Here is a 23,647-nt window from a genome sequence, read left to right as displayed (position 1 = left end):
GTCCTGCAAGCCTTGCTCATGTTCCACTGGGTTGTCATCAGGCCCGAATCTCACAAAGCCTCCTCCCAACACATACAGGATCTTCGCCTGTAGCCTGTACTGCCAGTCACCACAAAATTAGAAACACTAAGCCAACTCTCAAACTGATCTGGTAGCCTCATAATAATATTCACAAGATATCTGCATATTTTGAAGACTGAATACATAATAGCCAGCTCCATGAGTGCTTAAACACAGCCAATATTGAGCAAACTCCCTTGACTGTGCAATATTGAGCAAACTCTAAACTAAACTAAACCTTAAGTTTGTATACCGCATCATCTCCATAAAGATAGAGCTCGACACGGTTTACAGGTAATTCAATAAATGAGGGAAGGACATAATAAGAAATTAGAGGTTAAGAAGAGGATAGCTAGCTTTACATTTTAAATAGATAGCTTTACATTTTGGAGAAAAGCAAGGTTTTCAGATGCTTTCGGAATAATTGGAATGAGCGTAGGTTCCACAGCGGGGCAGGGAGGTTACTCCAAAGCGCAGTGAATTTGAAGAAAAGGGATTTCCCTAATTTACCTGCATATATGACACCTTTTAACGAGGAGAAAGATAGTTTGAATATGTAGGCGGATCTGGTAGTGTCAGGTCTCAAAGAATTCCAGGATAGTGGGATTAGGGGAGGAAGAATGCCATGTATGATTTTGAAAATTAGGCAGGTACATTTAAAGTGAATCCTAGAAATCACCAGAAGCCAGTGAAGTTTTGACAGAAGCGGGGAAACATGATCAAATTTGCTTTTTGCGAAGCTCAACCTAGCCGCAGTGTTCTGGATCCGCTTAAGTCTTTGAAGATTTTTATTGGTTAAACTTAGATAAATGGAATTACAATAGTCCAGTCTGGAAAGAATAATTGATTGTACAAGGACAGCAAAATGTTGTTGGCAGAAGCAGGATCTCACTTTCCTCAACATGTGAAGACTAAAAAAAACATTTTTTTTACCAGAGAGTTGAGATGATCATTAAAGGAAAGTGTAGAATCAATAATGATGGCCAAAACTTTGCTTGAGAATTCGATCTGCAATGTGGGACCAGAAGATAGTGGAATAAGCATGGATAACTGATCTAATTTTGGGCCAAGCCAGAGTAGTTTTGTTTTGGACTCATTCAGCTTCAATTGTACAGAGAGGGCCCAGGATTGGAGTTTTGTTATGCAAGCTCTTATATTTTCAGTGAGGTTCAAATTTATCTCAAGAAGGGCAAAGATGTCATCTGCATATGTAAATAGAGTTTCAAAGGGAGAATTTCAAAGAAGACATATAAATGTTGAAAAGAAAAGAGGACAGGGGTGATCCCTGGGGAACACCACATAACGGTCTCCAAGGAGAAGACATGGTTCCATTCATGTTAACAGTGTAAGAGCAGGATCGTAAAAATTTCAAGAACCAGGTCTAAGACTATGGAATCAGTGCCTATCTCAGAAAGTTGGTAAATTAGGATATCGTGGTGGACAACATCAAAGGCCGCAGATAGATCGAATTGTAGTAGGATAGCAAACTTATTACGAGATTGAAGTTGTTGAATCTTTGAGATTAAAGAAGCCAGCAGGGATTCAGTGCTGAAACTGGGCCTGAAGCCATATTGGCAAGGTAATAGAATGGAGAATCTCTCTAAGTAAGATGAGAGCTGAGTTGATAATAGCCTCGAGCATTTTGGTCAAGAGAGGAATATTTGCTATAAGACGACAGCTGGAAAGGGAGGATGGGTCTAGATCAGCTTTTTTCAGTAGTGTGGTCAGGGCAATGTATCCCATTTGTACAGAAAATAGGCCAGATAGTAAGGCTGAGTTGATAAGTCTGGTGAGAGATGAAATAGCCTGCACGGGAATATTCTCGTAAAGGTAGGAAGGGAACGAGTCCAGGGCACATTTGCAGGATCTTAATTTGTGGCACAGTTTAGAGACCTGGGCTTCGGATACATGCTCAAAGACTGTCCAGGATCTGTCTACTGGGATAGGGTTAGTGTCGCTGGGCACCAGAGAATTGTAAGTGACTGCTGATGGAAAAGAGCTTCTTATAGTAGCAACCTTTTCGTTGAATAATTTTGTTAGGTCATCAGCTGCTGGAGAGGAGGGGAGAATAGAGGAGTCATTTTTAGAGGTTAAGGAGCGCCAGATGTTAAACAATGTTCTGCTTTGGTTATTGGATCTGGTGATTTGTCACCGTATAAATTCTTCCTTGCTTTTTTTTAGTACTGTATTGTAGAACTTGATACTGTCCCCCTCCAGGACTATCTGCGGGGGATTTAGATTTTTTTCCATTTACGCTCTAGTACTCGGCATTTCTGCTTCAGTTCTCTATGATACGGAAGATACCAGGGGGCCTTACGGGAGTAGGAAACCGTTTTAGTAGATAGAGGGGCAAGAGAGTGGTATGTAGACTCAGAGAGGTTTACCCAGTTGTGCCAGTTGGTTTGGGACAAAAGGAAAACTGGGTCCAGAACTGTTTGCTTGTAATTTTTTTTACGGAAGGTAATAGATTTTGTGTCGCGGGGTTGAACCCCAAGGTGAGACATGAAAACTCTCTTGACTGTGTCTAGGGAGGGGTCATTACCATTGCATTTATCACCTTCAATTGTTTTGAAAAGTTGGCTCTTATGACTCAAATCATACCATACAGCTCAGTGTAAAAAGGCCACATTTGAAATGAAATAGAAACTAATACAAAAGAAAGCAGAAAAATATTGTAATAACCAAACCTGTTTTGTCATCAGAAACAAAACAGGTGTGTATACTCCACTTTCTCCCATGAGTAAGAGAAGAGGGGAAAGAAAATAAATAATTGCAAATAAAATTTTAAAAATGTGTAATTGAGATTTGGAATCCTACCTTCTTTGGTTATTATAACAGGGGACTTCAAAGTCATGTATTTAAACATATATAAACTGAAAGAAAAGTGTATTTTATTTTTAAATTTAAAACTGGCAAGTCTGTTATTTATGGAATTTACTGTTCAATGCAAACACAGGTTAATCTGATAAACCTTTGCATCATTATCAATACTTTCCTCAGTAATAAGTAACTTTTCAACCTGGCCTGGGCTTACCTTTGTACTTTATATTTGTTTGTGCAATAGAGCAAATTCTTAAAACCATTTACATATGTAAATTGTGTTCTACAGAATATTTTGACTGAAAACTGCCTTCTTTGTGTGGCTAAAACAAAGCATACTGTTTAACAACGTACATTCTCTAAGCTACATTTGGAAGAAACATTCTCTGGAAGTGTGGGAGGGTGGGGGGGAGGGGGTTGCTTTTAGATATGAAGGAGCGGGAGATAAGAAAATAGGTTTATATATTTTCAAACTATAGGCCATTCAGAAAGTACCCACAGAAAAAGCAGCTGTCAACACCTGCTGCTGATTACACCCACAAGTTTCAAAATGCAAGTATACATAGACTTTTCACTTTCAAAGCTGAAGTGTATGAATAAAGAATACCCATAGACTTTGAGATATGGGACAAAGTAAAGAAAACAAATCTTACTTGGACTAATACTCCAGACCTTCACTATAGAACCGTCTGGTCAAGGAATTTGGTTCCCATCTTAATTTGTCAAATTACCACTCCAGATAGTCTTAGAAACAAAATACAGTGGTACCTTGGTTTACGAGTGCACCGGTTTGCGAGTGTTTTGCAAGACGAGCAAAACATTCGCAAACTTGGTGCCTCGTAAACCGAGCTTGCCTCGCTGTATAAGCACCCCCCCCCCCCGCGAACCGGCACCTTCCCCCCCGCCGCCATCAGGCACACCCCCCCCGCCGCAACCTGAGATCCCCCAACCCACCCGAACCCTCTTCTTACTTCCAGTGTAGCATCGGCATCGGCACCAGCATGAACTGTGCCCGAAAATCTGCTTCCTGTGCCGGGCCTTGAGCATGCGCATGCTCAAGGCCCGGCACAGGAAGCAGATTTTCGGGCACAGTTCATGCTGGTGCCGATGCTACACTGGAAGTAAGAAGAGGGTTCGGGTGGGTTGGGGGATCTCAGGTCGCGGCGGAGGGGTGCCGAATAGCGGGGGGGGGGAGGGTGCCGGTTCGCGAGAGGGCCTTCGGAGGGAGCAATGCCGGTTCTCATGGGGGGGGAAGGTGGGGGGTGGGAACATATCAAAGCAAGTTTCCCTTACTTCCTATGGGGAAACTTGCTTTGATATACGAGCATTTTGGATTACGAGCATGCTCCTGGAACGGATTATGCTCGTAATCCAAGGTACCACTGTACTACAATTTGCTGGCTTATTTCACTCAGCTATATGATTTAATGTGAGTTTCCTGTACTTACATCCAGTATGTACTCTTGAATAACAGCATGCAGGATTATGGCTACCAGCATGTAGAAGAAAACTGTGGCTAAATCTTTGATTCCATAGTGATACAGAGTAGTATGATCCGCAGACCCTTCTGAAAAGCCTAAAACAGTTTTCAATAGGACAAAAGTCAGTGTTTTCAGTTTCCAATGATGTTTTCCTTGAGAGCACATAAGGAAATGCTACTGTGCTAATACAGATTATATTTTACCAATACCCCAGGATTGCTCTCTGTATGCTCACTGGCTCAGGAGACCATCACAAGGCACTCCATCTCTTTCCTGCCCTTTCTCCCAGGGTCTTGTCTTTGCCACCCCTGGCTTTTGATTTTCTAAAGCTTAATATCCAGCAATTAGCTGCTTCATCATTCTTATAGACTCCTACTAGCTGAACACAAGTTTAGAATTTTATCTGTCTCAGTGTTCATCTTTCTGTGGCTGTGTTCCCATTTGCACAAAGAAATGCACACTTCCTCCAGAAATGCAGGTTTAGGGAAGACCCACCCAGGTTGTGATCCTAAATGCAAATTTTCTGGCCCCAATTGGGGTCATGACCGAGTTTGGGAAGTCCTGATCTATTCAGTCCTTTCAAACACTTCCCCTCTGGTCTAATATCACACCTGCATTGTTTTCTTCTAATTTGTTACAGACACTTTCCTAATTTGACACACCTAGAAGATGCCATTCTGATGTTTGCTGAAAAAAATATTTATGACATCAAAATGTAAACACATACAGACAAAGCCAACACAGACAGCCCGAATCACCTGTATGTTACATAGCAATGAGCTGGTCTTTTGACCTGGGAAACTTAAAACATGAATGAAAATGCTATTACATTTCATAAATACAGCAGTACTAGCACACACATAAGAAGAAGGTGAGCAGTAGGGAAAATGACAATATTGCTACAGGACTGACCAGTCCCCACTTCTTTCTGCTGGCATGCTTGTACTTCTGCTGTACACCACAAACCTCCGATTTTCACCTCTGCAAAAATCTGGGAATTTACGGATGAAAACTGATTTCAGCTGATAATAAAGGACCTTAAAATGTGCTACCTTGCAGTTCATTTCCTTCTTAGACTTAAATTACTACATAAGAAGACTTTCAAAATGAAAAAGTATTTTGTTGCAGCTTTAGGATACTATAAAAATGATCAGTAGTGATGAAATTAAAGAACATAACAAGTACAGTCAAACCGCGGTTTGTGAGTGTTTTGGAAGACGAGCAAATCATTCTCACAAATCGTGACTCGCAAACCAAGCATTGACTCAATTTGCGAGCATCGCTCCCCCCGCAAATGCCCCCCCCGAGAACCAGCATCGCCCCCCTCTTCCGCCCAAACAGAAGCCTTACCCCCATCTGGCACCGGTACGCAGCCCACAGGATGTGCCGGTGAACGAAGATCCTGCCTCTTGCCAGGGCCTTGAGCATGTGCAGATGCTCAAGGCCCAGGCAAGAGGCAGGATCTTCGGACACCGGCATGTCCTGTGGGCTGCGTGCCGGTGCCAGATGGGGTAAAACTTCTGTTCGGGCAGGGGATGCTGGTTTGCAGAAAGGGGTGAGGGGGGGAAGCGATGCCGGTTCTTGGGGTGTGTGTGTGTGGTGAAGCAGCGCCGGTGGCCTCAGGGGCTGGGGAACAAATCAAGCTAGTTTCCCTTATATCCTATGGGGAAACTCGCTTTGATATACCAGCAATTTGATTTACGAGCATGCTTCTGGAACGAATTATGCTCGTAAACCAAGGTTCCACTGTAATTAGTTTATGCCAATCACTGAACAATGGTATCAGGGCTAACATAAGTCTACAAAGTAAGTATGATTTAACAATCTACCCATACATGTTAATCAAATCAGTCAAGACAAGAGGCTTCAGTTTTTCATCGTAAATGCAAGCTAAGAAATACAAAATACCAGTGGGTATTTTTCAAATGTCTATTCGGCCTATCCTATATTCCAAGGGTAAGCAACCTCAGTCCTCAAGGGCCACAACACAATTGGGCTTTCAGAATTTCACCAATGAATATGCATGAGATCTATTTGCATACAATGGAGGCAGTACATGCAAATAGATCTCATCCATACTCATGGGGAAACCTTGACTGGGTTGTGGCCCTCAAGGACTGAGGTTGCACACTCCTACTATATTCTCTCAATGTTCTAAAAGGGGGGGCTTACCTGTAGCAGGAACTGTAACATTGTACTGAAGCATAACAAAAGGAACAGCTAGTTTTGCTGAAATCTGAGGGGGGGGGGAGAAGAGAGGAGAAAAAAAACCAAACAAACAGAATAAGTGTTAGAAAGGTATGAAAGACAAAATCCATGTTTTTCTTAAAAAAGAAAAACTAAGCATGCTTCCCTACTACATAATCTATGCCCTCACATTATAAAATTGCTTACAAAAAAATCCCAAGTGAGATATGCTGGTACATAAAAAGGTTTAGCATTCAGAAAACAGAATTCAAAACAGAGAAATCAAAAGAAAAATGTTTAAGCTATACCAGCAAGTTTGGAGTTCTGCTGTCTTAGCACATTCAATACACAAGAGTAAAATACACAGCTCGGTATTCTTACAGGACCACGTAGGATGCCTGACCTAATGCACTGAATAGAGGCTACGAGTTCCAACACACAAGTCGCTATCAGATATTTTTAAAGCTTACTTCATGAACTACACTTTTGCAAGCTAAACTGCAAAACTACAACAATTACCGTACATAAGAGAAAAGAAATAACAGAAAAGTGTCCAAACAGAATATGGTGCTTAGAAAGTTGCTTAACGCTAACTATAACAAGAATTACATGTTCTTACCACAATATCCTTGTAAACCTAAACTACTTATGGCCTCTTTTACAAAGCCGCACTAGCGACTGCCCTGTGCTAACGACCCGAAGCCCATAGAGATTTAAAGGGCTTTGGGGCTGTTGCTGTGCGGCTTTGTAAAAGAGGCAGTTAGTGCACTTAATATCCTTTTATTCATGGCCTAATTTGACTGTTTTATTTGGATGGGAGTGGGGGGAGGACAAAGGATGGCTCAGCAACATATCGTTTGATTGAGTGGGATTTATTAACCACCTTTTCCACCCAAAGCTGTTTACAATACATTGAATAGTAATCAGGTACTTTTAAAGTATTTTTCCTGTCTCAGCAGGCTCACAATCTATAGTAACTGTGGTACCTGAGGTAATGGAGGGTTAAGTAACTCAACCTCAGGGTACTGAGGCAGCAGCTCTGATCACTAGGTCACTCCTCCCCTTCAATTTGAATACATACATCTCATAAATATTAATTATGGTAATTCCAAACCCCCCCCATAAAAAACCATGACTGAATAGGAAGCCAATGTACAGTATATATTTTTTTAAACTGAAATTAGCCAACAATGAGAAAATTCCTCTCAATATCCCCCCCCCTCTCGCATTAGCAAGGGGAGAGCACGCTGCTTTGATCCAACAAACATGATTCTGTTTGATATTAGGCTTTAAAATATTTCTTCTGGATCTAAAGTACTGGTAAATGCTGCATGTCCCCATTCCCAGGCTGCAGGTTGGCACAAGAGCAGAAAGACCAAGGCAGCTGGGTTTGCAATACATGGCGTTACTAGAGAAGGTTCAGAGGAGGGCAACACGTCTGATAAAAGGGATGGAAAATCTTTCATACGCTGAGAGATTGGAGAAACTGGGTCTCTTTTCCCTGGAGAAGAGGAGACTTAGAGGGGATATGATAGACTTATAAGATCATGAAGGGCAAAGAGAGAGTAGAGAGGGACAGATTCTTCAAACTTTCGAAAAATAAAAGAACAAGAGGGCATTCGGAGAAGTTGAAAGGGGACAGATTCAAAACAAATGCTAGGAAGTTCTTCTTTACTCAACGTGTGGTAGACACCTGGAATGCGCTTCCAGAGGACGTAATAGGGCAGAGTACGGTATTGGGGTTCAAGAAAGGATTGGACATTTTCCTACTAGAAAAGGGGATAGAAGGGTATAGATAGAAGAGTACTGTGCAGGTCCTGGGCCGCCGCGTGAGCTGACTGCTGGGCGCGATGGACCTCGGGTCTGACCCAGCGGAGGCAATGCTTATGTTCTTATTAGGTTCTTACTTCTGTAATCTTCTTTGTTATAGATGTGTCTAGTGCTCCTGAAACAACATGGTTCTGTATATCAACTTGCAAGGTGCTTGCAGAAAAAACTGTCACTCATGCTTTCAACTCCACCTCCTTCCCAGGGAACAGCTCCTGCCTCCTCAATTTGTACAAAAGCAAATCAAGTAGCACTGTAATAAGACATAACTGGAAAGAGGGAAATGGAGAAAAATCCCAACACAATTCTGTCCTGCTCTGTAACAAATACAGTAATCAAAACAACATTCAAACTTATGCAACCAGCACTAACCTTGTATACACGTATGTCCTATGAAAAACATTTCCTGATCCTAGTTTTGCTGTCCCAGTTGTATAATTCATTGGCTGCTTTGCCAAAATGATCATTCTTTAGCAGCATACGTATTATTTCTATGTTTGAATTGACTCAGCTTATGAGACTCACTCCTGAGGCAGGTTTTTTAGCTTAAACATGGCCCATGTTGAGTCCTCTGCGAGTCAAGTCATGTCAATGTTATATATATGAATGAATGATTGTTATTAAAATCCCATTAGTTTGAAGACCTGGAGAGCTCTGCTCTGTTTGGATTGCTTACTGTGCATTTGCAGAGGTTGACATTCCCTTTTCCTAGTGGACTCTCTCTCTCTCTGGCTAGCATCAGATTAGGGATCCTACTACAGTGGAGGGGAGGCACCAGCTATATTAAGTTTCAAAAACAACCCTTTATAGCAGTTTTCTTTACTAATTTTTAAGTTGGAGTTCCAATGGGTCCAAAAGGGATGAAAGAAAACCAACAAATATCTTCCTACATGGGGCAATGACAACAACCAATCTACGCCAACATTTATCCCCACAAGAATGTTTCCAAGTTTAATTGTGTTTGATACACCACTAAGCAGACGACATCACCATACTTCTCCCCTTTGACCCATCAGAGCCCACCACTACAGCAAAACTGGAAATAACCCTAGATGCAGTGGAAAAATGGATGGTAGACCACAAACTGAAACTAAACTCAGATAAAACAAAATTACTTCTGCTCGAAAAGGCCAAAACTCCCACCATTACAGAACTGTATTTCTTACCCTTCTCCTTCCCCTTTATATTTCATGTTCGTCTCAAGTGTTTTGTTTTCGTTTTTATAACATTAAATTGTCAGTCTCCCCTTATTAACTTTTGTTATTATTATATTATGTACATCGCTTAGAATGTTGAATAAGCGATTAATCAAATATTGAATAAACTTGGAAACTTGGAACTGAAAATTAAAAACACCAAATACCCAATACAGCCCAAACTCAAACTCCTAGGAGTAACGATAGACAGATGCTGCACAATGCAGTCCCAAATCAATAAAACATCCCAGAAAGCTTTTTTAATTATGAGAAATCTACGTAAAATAAGAAAATTCTTTGACCCAGCACAATTCAGGCTAATTGTCCAATCCCTAGTCTTAGGTCTACTGGACTAATGCAACTCCCTCTATCTACCTTGTCCTGCCAACATGATAAAACAACTTCAGACTATACAAAACACTGCCCTCAGACTGATCTACTTCCTGAGAAAATATGATCATATTACAACTGCCTTCCTAGACTCTCACTGGCTACCTATGCAAGCACAAATTCAATTCAAATTCTACTGTCTATTATTCAAAGCACTAAACGGCTCCGCCCCCCCCTATCTAAACAACCGCCTAAACCAGATCCTCACCTCAAGACAAAGAAGAACTCCGAACCCTTTTGCCTTTCCTCCACTCAAGGACACTCAGCGCAAAAAGATGTTTGATAACCTTCTGGCGATGCAAGCAGCAAAACTTAACCACTCCAACCTGTTGACGGCAACGGGCGACTTCAAAACTTTTCGAAAAGAAATCAAAACCCTACTTTTAAAAAAATTTATCCAGATATCTTAACCCAAACCTTCCCCCTTCTCCTAGATAAATTCTCCCCCAAAACCTCCACTTAAATAATCTCTTCCTCCCCAAAACACCAACCAAGTATTCAGATCCCTGAAATGTAACGTAATCTTATTTGTACTCTAACTGTAATCTATTTGTTATATCACACAGTAACGTACAGTCAATTTAATATCCAATTTGCAAGTTCTTCCAGAATTAATCCAGGTACCTCTCCTCCCTTGTAACCAAAAAACCCCCCACAAAAACCCCAAAACTTTAGTAACTTCACTGGAAATGTCCAGTTAGCTCTTTTGTAATCTGCCTTGAACTGCAAGGTATAGGCGGAATAAAAGTCCCTAATGTAATTTCAATAAAGTTATCAATGCGGTGTACAATGTTTGGCCTTGGTCACACTTGCAGAATACAGATATCCTGTATTTGAAGAGGGGCTAAATAACCACAATCTAGAAGTATTAATGTATATAAACTAAAACTTTAGGATGCCAGACTGTACATGAACTCTATCATCAGAGAAATGCAAAGAAATGTATTTCTTCTTATATGTTGCAAAATGTAGAACTAGCAGATATAAATTCTCAAATATGTCAATCACTAATTTAAGTAAATTATTTTTTCTGCCTTTATTGTACAGTGATTTTTTTTTAATTATCTTGTTCCCAGTCTCTGGTTCTGCCCCCATCTGTCTGTGCTCTCGATTCACAGGGCTTCCTGCCTACTTGATATTCTTTTCTCACTTCCTGCCCTACATCAGTACTGATCTTTTATATTCAGCTTTCTTCCATTTTTCTGCCTCCTTTTCAAATCTCACATCTCCCTCTCCCCATACTTTAGAGCGTAACCATTACTTCCCTCTCTTTCCCTTCTTCCCTTGTGCTGCATTCTAGGATCATCCCTAGTTGTATATCTCTCCCCGCCCCCCAAGACTCTATCCTCCCTTTTCCCAGCAATGCCCATGTCACCTCTCTACTCATGTTCAGCTTCTCCCCTCTCTTCCCTTCCTCCTTCACCCTCAACTCACAGTCTGGCATCTCTCCCTCCATGAGTCAAAGTGCCCCCCTCATCAGCCCTATGCGGTCTTGGTCTCTCTCTCTACCCCCATTCCAATCCTACAAATTTGCTGTCTTTGCCAGCAGTTTTTAAGCCAGGCTACATCTAGCACTGCCACGTTCCACACACACACATGGGGCAACAGGAAGTTTCAACAGAGGGAAGGTACCCAGGGCTTGCTGGATAGCTTAAAACCTGCTGAGGAAGATCCAATATTGAGCTCCTTCAGAGACTCAGTGAGAAGATCCATCAGTGCAGCAGACTTAAGACTGCTAACAGAGGGGTCCTGACCCTGGCCTGCAGCAACACTCAAACCATGATCCACTTCACCCAGTGTCTCATCATCTCTAACTGAGGCTTCACTCTGAGAAAATGGATAAGCATCTAGATCATCATCTTCAGGTATCCCATCTAACCAGCAACTGGAGTCCGGGAGAGACATGGGCCTCTGTCGAGAAGTAGATGCTGGAGCATGGGGAGACTGCGCAGAAGGCGCACCAGCACCACAAACACAGGCTTGCCAGAGCAAGTTCACAAAGTCAGGTGTAAAGGGCACAGAGGACCGAGAACTCTCCTTCAAGAGGAGGGTTAAAGCGCTTTTTTTCACTTAGGGGCAGATAGACAAAGGAGACCCGGTCGACATCGTATAGCTGGATTTTCAGAAGGCGTTTGACAAGGTCCCGCATGAAAGACTACTTCGAAAAATTGCGAGCCATGGAATCGAGGGTGAAATACGTAGATTAAAAACTGGTTGGTGGATAGGAAACAGAGAGTGGGGGTAAATGGACAATATTCGGACTGGAAAAGCATCACGAGTGGAGTGCCACAGGGTTCGGTGCTTGGGCCCGTGCTCTTCAACATATTTATAAATGACCTGGACATTGGTACCACGAGCGAAGTGATTAAATTTGCAGACAATACAAAGTTATTCAGAGTAGTGAGGATGCAGAAGGATTGCGAAGACCTGCAATGCGACATAAATGCGCTTGAGAAATGGGCTGCAACATGGTAAATGAGGTTTAACGTGGATAAGTGTTAGGTGATGCATGTCAGTAACAAGACTTGGGAGTACTGGTAGATAAATTAATGAAGCCGTCTATGCAATGTGCAGTGGCGGCAAAAAGGGCAAACAGAATGCTAGGAATGATTAAGAAGGGGATCACAAACAGATCCGAGAAGGTTATCATGCCACTGTACCGGGCCATGGTACGCCCTCAGCTGGAAAACTGTGTCCAGCACTGGTCACTGTATATGAAGAAGGACATGGTACTACTCGAAAGGGTCCAGAGAAGAGCAACTAAAATGGTTAAGGGGCTGGAGGAGTTGCAGTACAGTGAGAGATTAGAGAAACTGAGCCTCTTCTCACTTGAAAAGAGGAGACTGAGAGGGGACATGATCAAAATATTCAAGATAATGAAGGGAACAGACTTAGTAGATAAAGATAGGTTGTTTACCCTCTCCAAGGTAAGAGAGAACAAGAGAACACTCTCTAAAGTTAAAAGGGGCTGGATTCCGTACAATCTTAAGGAAGTTCTTCTTTACCCAGAGTGGTAGAAATCCGGAATACTCTTCCGGAGGGTGTTATAGGGGAAAACACCCTCCAGGGATTCAAGACAAAGTTCCTGCTGAACCAGAACATACACAGGTAAGGCTAGACTCAATTAGGGCACTGGTCTTTGACATAAGGGCCGCCACGGGAGCGGACTGCTGGGCACGATGGACCACTAGTCTGACCCAGCTGCGGCAATTATTATAGACTAGCTTTATAGTGAAGTTGTATGATTGTTGCAGTCTTGCCTTGCCTAAGTAGAATGATGATGGCTGAAACATCAGTTCTACTTACCTAGATCCAGGAACACCTGGACAACTGCAACAATCATGACACCAGCTGCAGAAGCCTAAGAGAACAGTGAAGATGCATTATCATTGTCATCTGCCAACCCCTCTTTTCTCTAATTTTCCATTTATTAAGCTGTACTGACAAGGCTTAGCAGATACTACTTTTTAAACCCAGTAACTACCACATATTATATCTTCATTAACTTGATGAATTGAGTAGAGAACGACACAGGGACAATTTTTCACCAGTCCCTGCTGGAACTCAATTTCTCCATCCCATCCCCGCAAGTTTTATTGCTGCCTCCATCTCTACCCCATTCCTGTAAGCTTTGCCTTATCTGCACAAGCCTCAGACACTTATGATTTTAAACTGTTTGAGGCTTGAGCAAATGAGGACAGAGCTTGCAGGAATGGGGCAGGGACAGGAAAAGAACTCGCCAAGATGGGAAAATTAGTTCCCGTGTGGACAGGGAAGAAATTGTCCCCGTGTCATTCTCTAGAAAGGAGATTAGCTGGTCACAGATTTAAAAAGATCATCTAGTGTTTCCTATCCCATCCCTCTGCTGGAGGCACAAGCAGGCAGTTAGGTTTTCACAGTTATGAAGATGAATATACAAGAGAGATATGAATACATTAAAGTCCCAGGATATACTGTTCTATCCCATTATGTATTCATTCTTGTAATCCTGAAAGCCCAATTGGCTAGGTGTGACTCCAGGAAAAAGCTGAGTTAATTCAATAAAAAAGGAATTACTTGGGAGCCTTTTTATTAAAGCCGTGTGGCCTGTATTATACCTATGGGCTGTGTGGCACTTAGCACATGCATAATGTCTTCAAGAATACACTAAGCATTAGTAAAAGAACCCTTTAGTTTGTTAACAAGATAATACTGTGCTCAGATTTGGCAGTGGAATTATCTATTTTTCAATGTCATACATATATCTTCTTATTATATCGTTAAGATTTTTTTCAAAATTTTCCACTTCTGGTCTCTGAAGAAAAAAAAATTATTTCTCTGCTTCATGTCTGTGCATACATTGAATGTAATGGTTAGAAATCAACTAAAAGCCTGAAGTATGTGGTAGCAAATATGAGCAGTTGCACCTTGCCACCAGATTTGCAACTTGCACAGCAAAAAATGCAGATGAAGAAGATAGGTTTTCAGTAAGCTGACTAGGTGTAAAGTATGAAAGCATTTTTTTTTTAATGTATGCAGCATGAATTATGTTGCTGAGTACTGTCCACTGTCCTGTTAGCAGTTAAGTAATCACTCCTTTTGTCCCTCCCAATCTCCTATGTCTTTAGCATATAAAGTCATGTGAAAAAAATTAGGAAACCCCATGAAATATTTAGTTATTTCTTAAGAAATGTTCACATATTGATGTCAAATTTTTTTTATCTCTGCAAAAGAAAGTTGATGTAACTGCAAGTAAACAACAAATGTTTCCTTGATTTACTCAGGAAAGAAAGATATCCACAAAAATATCCTTCCACTTAAAGTGGGTCAAATCACAAACAGGTGTATCACTTCAGATGCACATGATTAGAACATAGCTACTCAGCATTTTGAAGGAGCTTTGCCCTACTTAAAACTCAGACATTTAGTTTGGTGTGCTCATGACTGCTACAGTGAGAGTTAACACCATGGTGAGATTAAAAGAGCTGTCTGAGGCCTTCAGAAAGAAGATTGTAGCTGCTTATAAGTCTGGTAAGGGTTTTATAAAGATCTCAAAATAATTTGACATTAGCCATTCCACTGTCCGGAAAATAGTGTACAAGTGGAGGACTTTCCAAACAACTGCCAACATGCCCAGGCCTGGCCGTTCAAGCAAGCTGACCCCCAGAGCAGACCACAAGATGCTAAAAGAAGTCGCCAAAAACCCATCATGGGACCTACTTGCTTCTGCTGATGTGAATGTGCATGCCTCTACAATCAGAAAGAGATTGCACAAATTTAACTTGCATGGGAGGTGTGCAAGGAGGAAACTTTTGCTCTCTAAGAGAAACATCAAGGCCAGAGAGAACATAGACAAACACCAGGACTTCTGGAATAATGTTCTATGGACAGATAAGTCTAAAATTGATTTGGATGCCAGAAAAGAGGACATGTTTGGCGTACGCCAAATACTGCATTCCAAGAAAAGAACCATAAGAACATAAGCAGTGCCTCTGCCGGGTCAGACCACAGGTCCATCCTGCCCAGCAGTCCGCTCCCGCGGCGGCCCAAACAGGTCACGACCTGTCTGTATCACCAGAAGGGGCTCCCTTGCCACCCTGGTTTCTCATTTAAGTCCTGTCTTCCTATCGAAGTCCTAACCCTCCGGTCTTGCACATGCACGACCTGGTTTGGTTTCTATACTCATTACCTGGTTAGCTTTCTATACTTGTGTTACATCCCAGCTCCTCCCTCAGTATCCCATGATCCCTTTATCCTTCAGGAATCCGTCCAATCCCTGTTTGAATCCCTGTACCGTACTCTGCCTGATCACTTCCTCCGGTAGCGCATTCCAAGTGTCCACGACCCTTTGGGTGAAAAAAAACTTCCTTGCATTTGTTTTGAACCTATCTCCCTTCAGTTTCTCCGAATGCCCCCTCGTACCTGTTGTCCCCTTCAGTCTGAAGAATCTGTCCCTATCCACCCTCTCTATGCCCCTCATGATCTTGAAGGTCTCTATCATATCTCCCCTGAGCCTCCTCTTTTCCAGAGAGAAGAGCCCCAGCCTATCCAACCTCTCGGCGTATGGGCAGTGTTCCAGCCCTTTTACCATTTTCGTTGCTCTCCTTTGGACTCTCTCAAGTACCGCCATAGGAGAGCAACGAAAAGGGCTTCAGATCAACTGTGAAGCATGGAGGTGGAAGTGTCATGGTTTGGGGATGCTTTGCTGCAGCAGGACCTGGCCAGCTCACCATCATAGAATCCACCATGAATTCTACCATGTATCAAGAGGGTGCTTGAGGAACATGAGACCATATGTAAGAAAATTAAAGCTGAAGCTGCAAAACATGACAATGATCCAAAACATACAAGTAAATCCATCAAGGACTGGCTGAAAACTAAGAAATGGAGAGTCCTGGAGTGGCCAAGTCAAAGCCCTGATCTTAATCCCATTGAGATGTTGTGGGGTGATTTGAAACGGGCAATACATGCAGGAAACCCCTCAAATATCTCACAGATGAAAGAATTCTGCATTGAGGAGTGGACCAAACTTTCCTCAGACCGATGTCAGAGACTGGTAGATGACTACAAGAAGCATCTCACTGCAGTTATTTCAGTTAAAGGGGGTAACACTAGCTATTAGGGTGTCCTAATTTATTCCTCAGTTAGAATATACATTTTTGTGGATATCTTTTGTTTCATGAGTAAAATCAAGGAAAATTTTTGTTGTTTACTTGCAAATTACATCACTTTCTTTTCCAGAGATAAAAAAAAAAGGATTTGACATAGATATGTGAACATTTCTTAAGAAAGAACTGAATATTTCATGGGGTGTCCTAATTTTTTCACATGACTATATTTGCCCTACTTGTTTAACTATGATCTATAAACCACTTATCTTATTTTGACTAGTGGTATATCAAATATATGATTCTTTGAAAATTCACTAAACACAGTTACAAGAGTGCTCATGTATTCTGTACCTATTTCTGGATGGCAAAATTATGTACATAAAGCACAGTTACTTACCGTAACAGGTGTTATCCAGGGACAGCAGGCATATATTCTCACATGTGGGTTACGTCATCTACGGAGCCCCGATGCGGAAGCATTTTCAAGCAAACTTGATTGAAGATTTAAGTTTGCTCTGCTGCTCCACGCATGCGTGCCTTCCTGCTCCACTAAGGGGCGCATCCCCTCATGGTCTCCAGTTCACTTAACTAGCAAAGAAGCCAACCTCGGGGAGGTGGGCGGGTTGTGAGAATATATGCCTGCTGTCCCTGGATAACACCTGTTACGGTAAGTAACTGTGCTTTATCCTAGGACAAGCAGGCATGATATTCTCACATGTGGGTGACCTCCAAGCTAACTGAAAAGGGATGGAGGGAAGTTGGCAATTTAAGCAAATAGATTTCGCAAAACCGATTGGCCGAATCGGCCATCGCCCCTGGACAGTGAGTCCAGACAGTAGTGGGAGGTGAAAGTATGAACCGAAGACCACGTGGCAGCCTTGCAGATTTCCTCGATAGGTGTGGACCTGAGGAACGCTACGGAGGCTGCCATCGCTCGGACCTTGTGTCCCGTTACTCGACCATGCAGCGCGAGACCAGCCTGAGCGTAGCAGAAGGAGATGCAATCGGCCAACCAGTTGGACAAGGTGCGCTTGGAAACTGGGTGACCTAACCGGTTTGGGTCGAAGGACAAAAACAATTGTGGGACTTTCCGGTATGGCTGAGTGCGTTGGGAGGTAGAAGGCCAACACTCTCTTACAGTCAAGAGTGTGGAGCGCCACCTCTCCGGGATGAGAGTGGGGCTTAGGAAAAAACACAGGCAAGACAATGGACTGATTGAGGTGAAAATCAGACACTACTTTAGGCAAGAACTTTGGATGAGTGCGGAGTACCACCTTGTCGTGATGGAATACCGTGAAGGGTGGGTCCGCTACCAGAGCCTGTAACTCACTAACCCGCCGAGCGGAAGTGAGCGCAAGCAGGAAAATTACCTTCCAAGTGAGGAATTTTGGATGGCATTTGTCTAGGGGCTCAAATGGAGGTTTCATTAGTTGAGCCAGAACCACGTTGAGGTCCCAAACCACCGGAGGAGGTTTGAGAGGAGGGTGGACATTCAGGAGACCCTTCATGAAGCGAGAGACTAAGGGATGGAGCGAGAGGGCTTTCCCTTCCAGGGGCTGGTGAAAGGCCGCAATCGCACTGAGGTGTACTCGAATGGAGTTGGTCTTTAGGCCGGAGTGAGATAATTGAAGTAAATAGTCAAGGACCAGAGGGACGGGGACCGACACCGGGTCCTGGCTGTGGGAGGAGCACCAGGTTGAGAATCTGGACCACTTTTGGGAGTAGCAGGTTCTCGTCGAGGTCTTTCTAGAGGCCTCCAATATCTCCTTGACTGATTGAGACATGGGGAGAGAAGTCAGGGGGAAAGAAACCAAGCATTCAGATGAAGAGATTGAAGATTGGGATGTAACAGCGAACCCTGACCCTGTGATAGTAGAAGAGATTGAAGATTGGGATGTAACAGCGAACCCTGACCCTGTGATAGTAGAGAGGGAAACCGAGGCAGAGGCAGTGGATCTCTGACACTGAGTTGAAGTAGAAGGGAAAACCAAGGCTGGCGTGGCCAGCGAGGGGCAATCAGGATCAGGGTGGCTCGTACTGTTTTCAGGTGGACAAGCGTCCGCAGGATCAGAGGAAACGGTGGAAACGCGTACAGGAACCTTCCCTCCCAGTCGAGGAGGAAGGCGTTGGCCTCGAGCCGGTCGGGGGAGTACATCCGGGAGCAGAAGAGAGGCAGTTTGTGATTGTGGGGGGATGCGAACAGATCTATTTGAGGTGTCCCCCACTGTTCGAACACCTGTCGTAAGGTCTGAGAGTGCAGTGACCACTCGTGAGGCTGGAGGAGGCGGCTGAGTCTGTCCGCCAGACAGTTTTGTTCTCCTTGTATGTACACCGCTCGAAGGAAGGTGTTGTTGGAGATTGCCCTTTTCCAGAGGCGCAGGGCTTCCCGGCAGAGGGGCCAAGACCCTGTTCCCCCTTGTTTGTTTACGTAGTACATTGCTACCTGGTTGTCGGTTCGGATGAGAACCACCCAGTCGTGGAGCAGATGTTGAAAAGTTACAGCTGCGAGATAGATGGCCCGAAGCTCTAGTACGTTGATGTGGCAGCGACGGTCCTCTGCTGACCACATCCCTTGAGTGCGTAGGCCATCCAGATGGGCTCCCCAAGCGTACTCCGATGAGTCCGTGGTGAGCACCTTGTTGTGTGGGGGGGCGAGGAAGAGCAAACCTTTGGAAAGATTTGAAGAGTCGGCCCACCAGTGGAGCGATCGTTGCAAGGAAGGAGTCACTGTCACGGGGCGATCGATCGAGTCCCGATCTTGACGCCATTGAGAGGCTAAGTTTCATTGAGGGATTCTCAGGTGGAGACGGGCGAATGGTGTGACGTGGACGGTGGAGGCCATGTGGCCTAGTAGAGTCATCATCTGTCGAGCTGATACCGAGGGTAGCAGTGAGATCCTTCGACTCAGATTTACTAACGCCTCTAGACGTGGAGGGGGGAGGAAGGAACGGAGGCAAACCGTGTCCAGTGTGGCCCCGATGAACTGCAGGGACTGCGAGGGGCTCAGTTGGGATTTTGGGAAGTTTACCTCGAACCCCAGACTCTGTAGGTAGATAATAGTCTGTTGGGTCGCTGAGATAACCCCTTCCCTGGACGGGGCTTTGATCAGCCAGTCGTCCAGGTAGGGAAATACCTGAAGGCCCTGGGAGCGTAAGGCAGCTGCGACCACCACGAGGCACTTGGTGAACACCCGGGGTTACGATGCTAGGCCAAAGGGGAGGACTCGGTATTGTAGGTGCAGGTCCCCTACTTGGAAACGCAAAAACTTGCGGTGAGCGGGGTGCACTGGAATATGTGTGCACGCCTCCTTCAGATCGAGGGAGCAGAGCCAATCGCCTTTTTTGATCAGGGGGTAGAGGATTGGTAGGGAAAGCATCCGAAATTTTTCCCGTACCAGAAATTTGTTGAGTCGTCTCAAGTCTAGTATTGGGCGTAGGTCTCCCGTTTTCTTCGGTACCAGGAAGTAACGGGAGTAGAAGCCCTTCCCCCGTTGGTCGGGGGGAACCTCCTCCACTGCTCGCAGGCGAAGCAGATCTCGAGCTTCTGAGAGGAGTAGGGGTAGTAGCGTTCGGTTGGGAGGGCACGTCCCTGGGGGGCTGTCTGGGGGAATGGCTCGAAAGTTGAGAGTATCCTGATGAGATCACGCCAAGGACCCATGCGTCTGACGTGAGTTGTTCCCAGTGAGGGTAAAAAGCTCTGAGGCGGCCCCCGATAGGCAGGGAGCTTGGAACTCTGGCGGAGGGGGTCAGTCCCCTTCCGCGTATCCTGTCCAAAGGACGGGGATGGTTTGGTAGTTGCAGGCGGTTGGGATTTGGGTGGGGCCCGGTGGTGGGCTTGTGGACGCCTGGGCGGAGGCCGGGAGAAGGCAGGAGTGGATTTTTGCGGGTAGCGGCGCGGAGGGGCCCTGAATGGCCTGGACGCGGGCGGTTTTGGCTTTTGCCGGACAAGGGAGGCAAACGAGCGTTCGTGTTCAGAGAGGCGTTTTGTAGCCGCCTCGATAGTGTCGTCAAACAGCTCTTTTCCCACGCAGGGGAGGTTAGCCAACCGGTCCTGTAAGTTGGGGTCCATGTCGACCAGGCGTAGCCAAGCTAGTCGGCGCATGGCGATAGCAAAGGCTGCCTCTCTGGAGGAGAGTTCGAAGCCATCGTAGGCCGCGTGGAATAGATGGAGGCGTAGGTTGGAGAGGGACTCTACAAGCAGGCTAAACGCTCCTTGGAGAGAGGCTGGTAAGTCAGTCTCAAAGGCTCTCAGTAGTCCGATGAGGTGTTTGAGGTAGGATGTGAAGGTGAAAGTGTAGCTTTGCACCCTAGAGGCCATCATCACATTTTGATATAGTCTCCTGCCGAACTTGTCCAGGGTTCGGCCTTCCCGACCTGGGGGGACCGTGGCTGATGGTACCGATGGTACGGCTGATGGTACCATCGGGAGGGGTGAGCCTTTTTCAGGGACGATTCTACCAGCAGCGACTGGTGGGAGAGCTGCGGTTGTTCAAACACCGGGTAGGGTACCATACGGTACTTGGCCTCCATTTTGGAGGGGACGGCTGTGACCATGTAGGGGGTCTCCAGGTTCCTGAAGAAAGCCTGTTGGAGTACCGGATTAGGCGGTAAGCGAAGGGACTCTCTGGGCAGTGATGGCATGTCCAGCTCTGCTAGGTACTCCTTTGAGTATCTGGAGTCGGACTGGAGGTCTAAGTCCAAAGCGTGGCCCATGTCCTGGACAAAGCGAGTGAAGGATGGGCAGGATGTTCCCGAGGCCCCGTGTGGGGTCGGTGAACGAGACATCCGTCGGGTGGAGAAGGACGGGGAGGCTTCCCTCGAGTATCGAGGTTCCCGCTCCGATCCACGTTCTGAGACCAGGGAAGCACTATGAAAGTGTTCCAGGGTCGGGGATCTCCGACGTCTCGAGGAGCCCCTCGGAGACGATGCCGGGGTTCGGGGTACCGATCGATGTCGAATCGGTGACCTCGACCCGGACTCCCTCGGTGAAAGCCTGACACCTCAGATCGGAGCCCCGGTCCGAGGGGGGGTTCGGAGGATGCGCGGGTTGGAGAGTGATAACTCCGCCACCCTGAGCAGTCCCGTACGAGGTGTAGGGGAACGGCCTCGTAGAGTGGGGGGAACTCCGGGCCTTCTTGGAGGTATGGCGGTTCAAGGTTTCTGTCGGTTTAGCATGACGTTTTGCCCTGTGGCGGTCTGTGGAGGGAGAGCGCCTCGGGTACCTCGGCGAGGAGTCAGAGGAGGATGAGATGTTGCGAAGCTTGCGCACTTTTCCCTGAGGTGGCTCGACGCGAGGCTCAGGCTGGTCTGGCACATGCGGGGTCGAGGTCGAGGCCGGTTGTAGATGGGCCATTGCAGCGGACAGCTCCGACGAGATCATTGCTCGGAGTAGGTCCTGGAAGACAGGCACGGACAGCATCGAAGGCATGTCCACTGCCTCGGTGCACTCCACCGGGGGCGACCTCGTATCAGAGTATTCCCGTGTGGTGGAGGCACGGCCTGAAGGCTTGGAGGGCTTCGCCGGGGCTGTAAGCATGGGGCTTCCGCCATGCGTCGCCGGTGTCCCCGAGGTTGGTTTCTTTGCTTTAAGAATTGTATTTCTTCCCTCCTTACCCATTGTTTAGTAATGTTAATTTAATGTAAATTAGCCCTATTTAAGTATTTGTACGTATTGTATTGTCCCCTAAACAAATGTGAATTTTAAAGTGTACATCGCTTAGAAATCCTGATTAAGCGATTAATCAAGTCACCTAATAAACCTGAAAACTTGAAACTTGCTGGTAAAGAACCTGAAGAGGGAAGAGGGGACTTACCTGGAGCCGAGGCTTTCTGTTGTCCCGAGGACTTCGGAGTCGAGTCTCGAGGCGATGCCGAGGTATTCGGGGCCGAGGTCAAGGCCGGGGCCAACCTCGAGGCCGAGGTAGAGGGTTGGTCTGGGGCGAAAAGATCCGCCATGCGGGCTTTCCTTCGACGGAGGGCTCGGTTCTGGAAGGTAGCGCACTGGGGGCAGGAGTCGGTTGGATGAGCGGCCCCCAGGCAGAGGATGCACCGGCGATGCGGGTTTGTGATGGAAAGAAGCCGCTCGCACCGGGTGCACTTTTTAAAGCCGGTCAAAGGCCGGGACATAGAATCGAAAGTGGCCGCGGCTCAAGTAGCCACGCGGCCCCGGGGACCCGGAAGCCTCCGGGTCGGTCAAAAACGAAGCAGGAATCAAGTTGAAAAGGAAAAATTTGCGCACAGCGACTTAATCGAGAAAAAACAAGAAAAAATTGCGGTGCTAGAAGGCAGTTGGGGCAGAGCCTGAAAAAACACGACTTCTAGGCTCAGCGGAAAATTTTGAACTGGAGACCACGAGGGGATGCGCCCCCTAGTGGAGCAGGAAGGCACGCATGCGTGGAGCAGCAGAGCAAACTTAAATCTTCAATTAAGTTTGCTTGAAAATGCTTCCGCATCGGGGCTCCGTAGATGACGTCACCCACATGTGAGAATATCATGCCTGCTTGTCCTGGGATAATTAAGAATATAAGAATAGCCCAGACCAATGGTCCATCTAGCCCAGTAGCCCGTCTTCACTGTGGTCAATCCAGATCACAAGCACCTGGCAAAAAACCAAATAGTAGCAACATTCCTTGCTATCAATCTAGGGCAAGGAGTGGATCAGTAGCAAAAATAGTTGACTTTACTATATGGCTTTTAAATGCTGCTAAAAATATATGCTTATTTTTAGCATAGCAAAAGGGTCAAGTGTCATGGATTTGATATAAGGAGCATAATTTTCAGGTTGGAGGCCATGTCAAGTTAACTGAACAGTAACCCAAATACATATTTTTGAAAACTGACTTTATAAAGTTCATATAATATAATACCTGGATGCCAACAATTGGAAGAGAGTATTTATGACACACTGCTTCACACAACAAATTAACTTTGCAAGTTATACTGTCACATTTATCACACAAACTTCCCAGGTGGCTTTCTTTGGTAGCAGCTGTTTTCACTTTTAATAATATACATACAGAAATAAACCAAAACATAACAGAAATAAAGCGATACCTTTTTTTATTGGACTAACTTGAAACAATTTTTAAAATTTCTCA

The 23,647-nt window shown here is 45.1% G+C and overlaps 1 protein-coding gene across 5 annotated transcripts in view; it reads right to left on the bottom strand.

The window, feature by feature from the left end:
- The window catches only part of TRAM1 (translocation associated membrane protein 1), a 118,282-nt gene that overhangs the window by 92,816 nt on the left and 1,819 nt on the right, over positions 1-23,647 (bottom strand). For 4 of the 5 annotated variants that reach the window (XM_033933416.1, XM_033933412.1, XM_033933411.1 and 1 more), the window contains 2 exons: positions 6,534-6,597; positions 4,329-4,456 (listed from right to left, as the gene is read on the bottom strand). In XM_033933416.1, the coding sequence (XP_033789307.1) occupies positions 4,329-4,456; positions 6,534-6,567 (162 nt within the window). In that variant the 5' untranslated portion in view covers positions 6,568-6,597. Of the gene's footprint in view, positions 1-4,328; positions 4,457-6,533; positions 6,598-13,267; positions 13,289-23,647 lie in introns of those variants that run through there. The other variant, XM_033933415.1, reaches the window with a different exon arrangement.

The sequence above is a fragment of the Geotrypetes seraphini genome, chromosome 2 (assembly GCF_902459505.1).
Source record: "Geotrypetes seraphini chromosome 2, aGeoSer1.1, whole genome shotgun sequence".
Lineage (NCBI taxonomy): Eukaryota > Metazoa > Chordata > Amphibia > Gymnophiona > Dermophiidae > Geotrypetes > Geotrypetes seraphini.
This window is presented reverse-complemented; position numbering and strand designations above follow the sequence as displayed.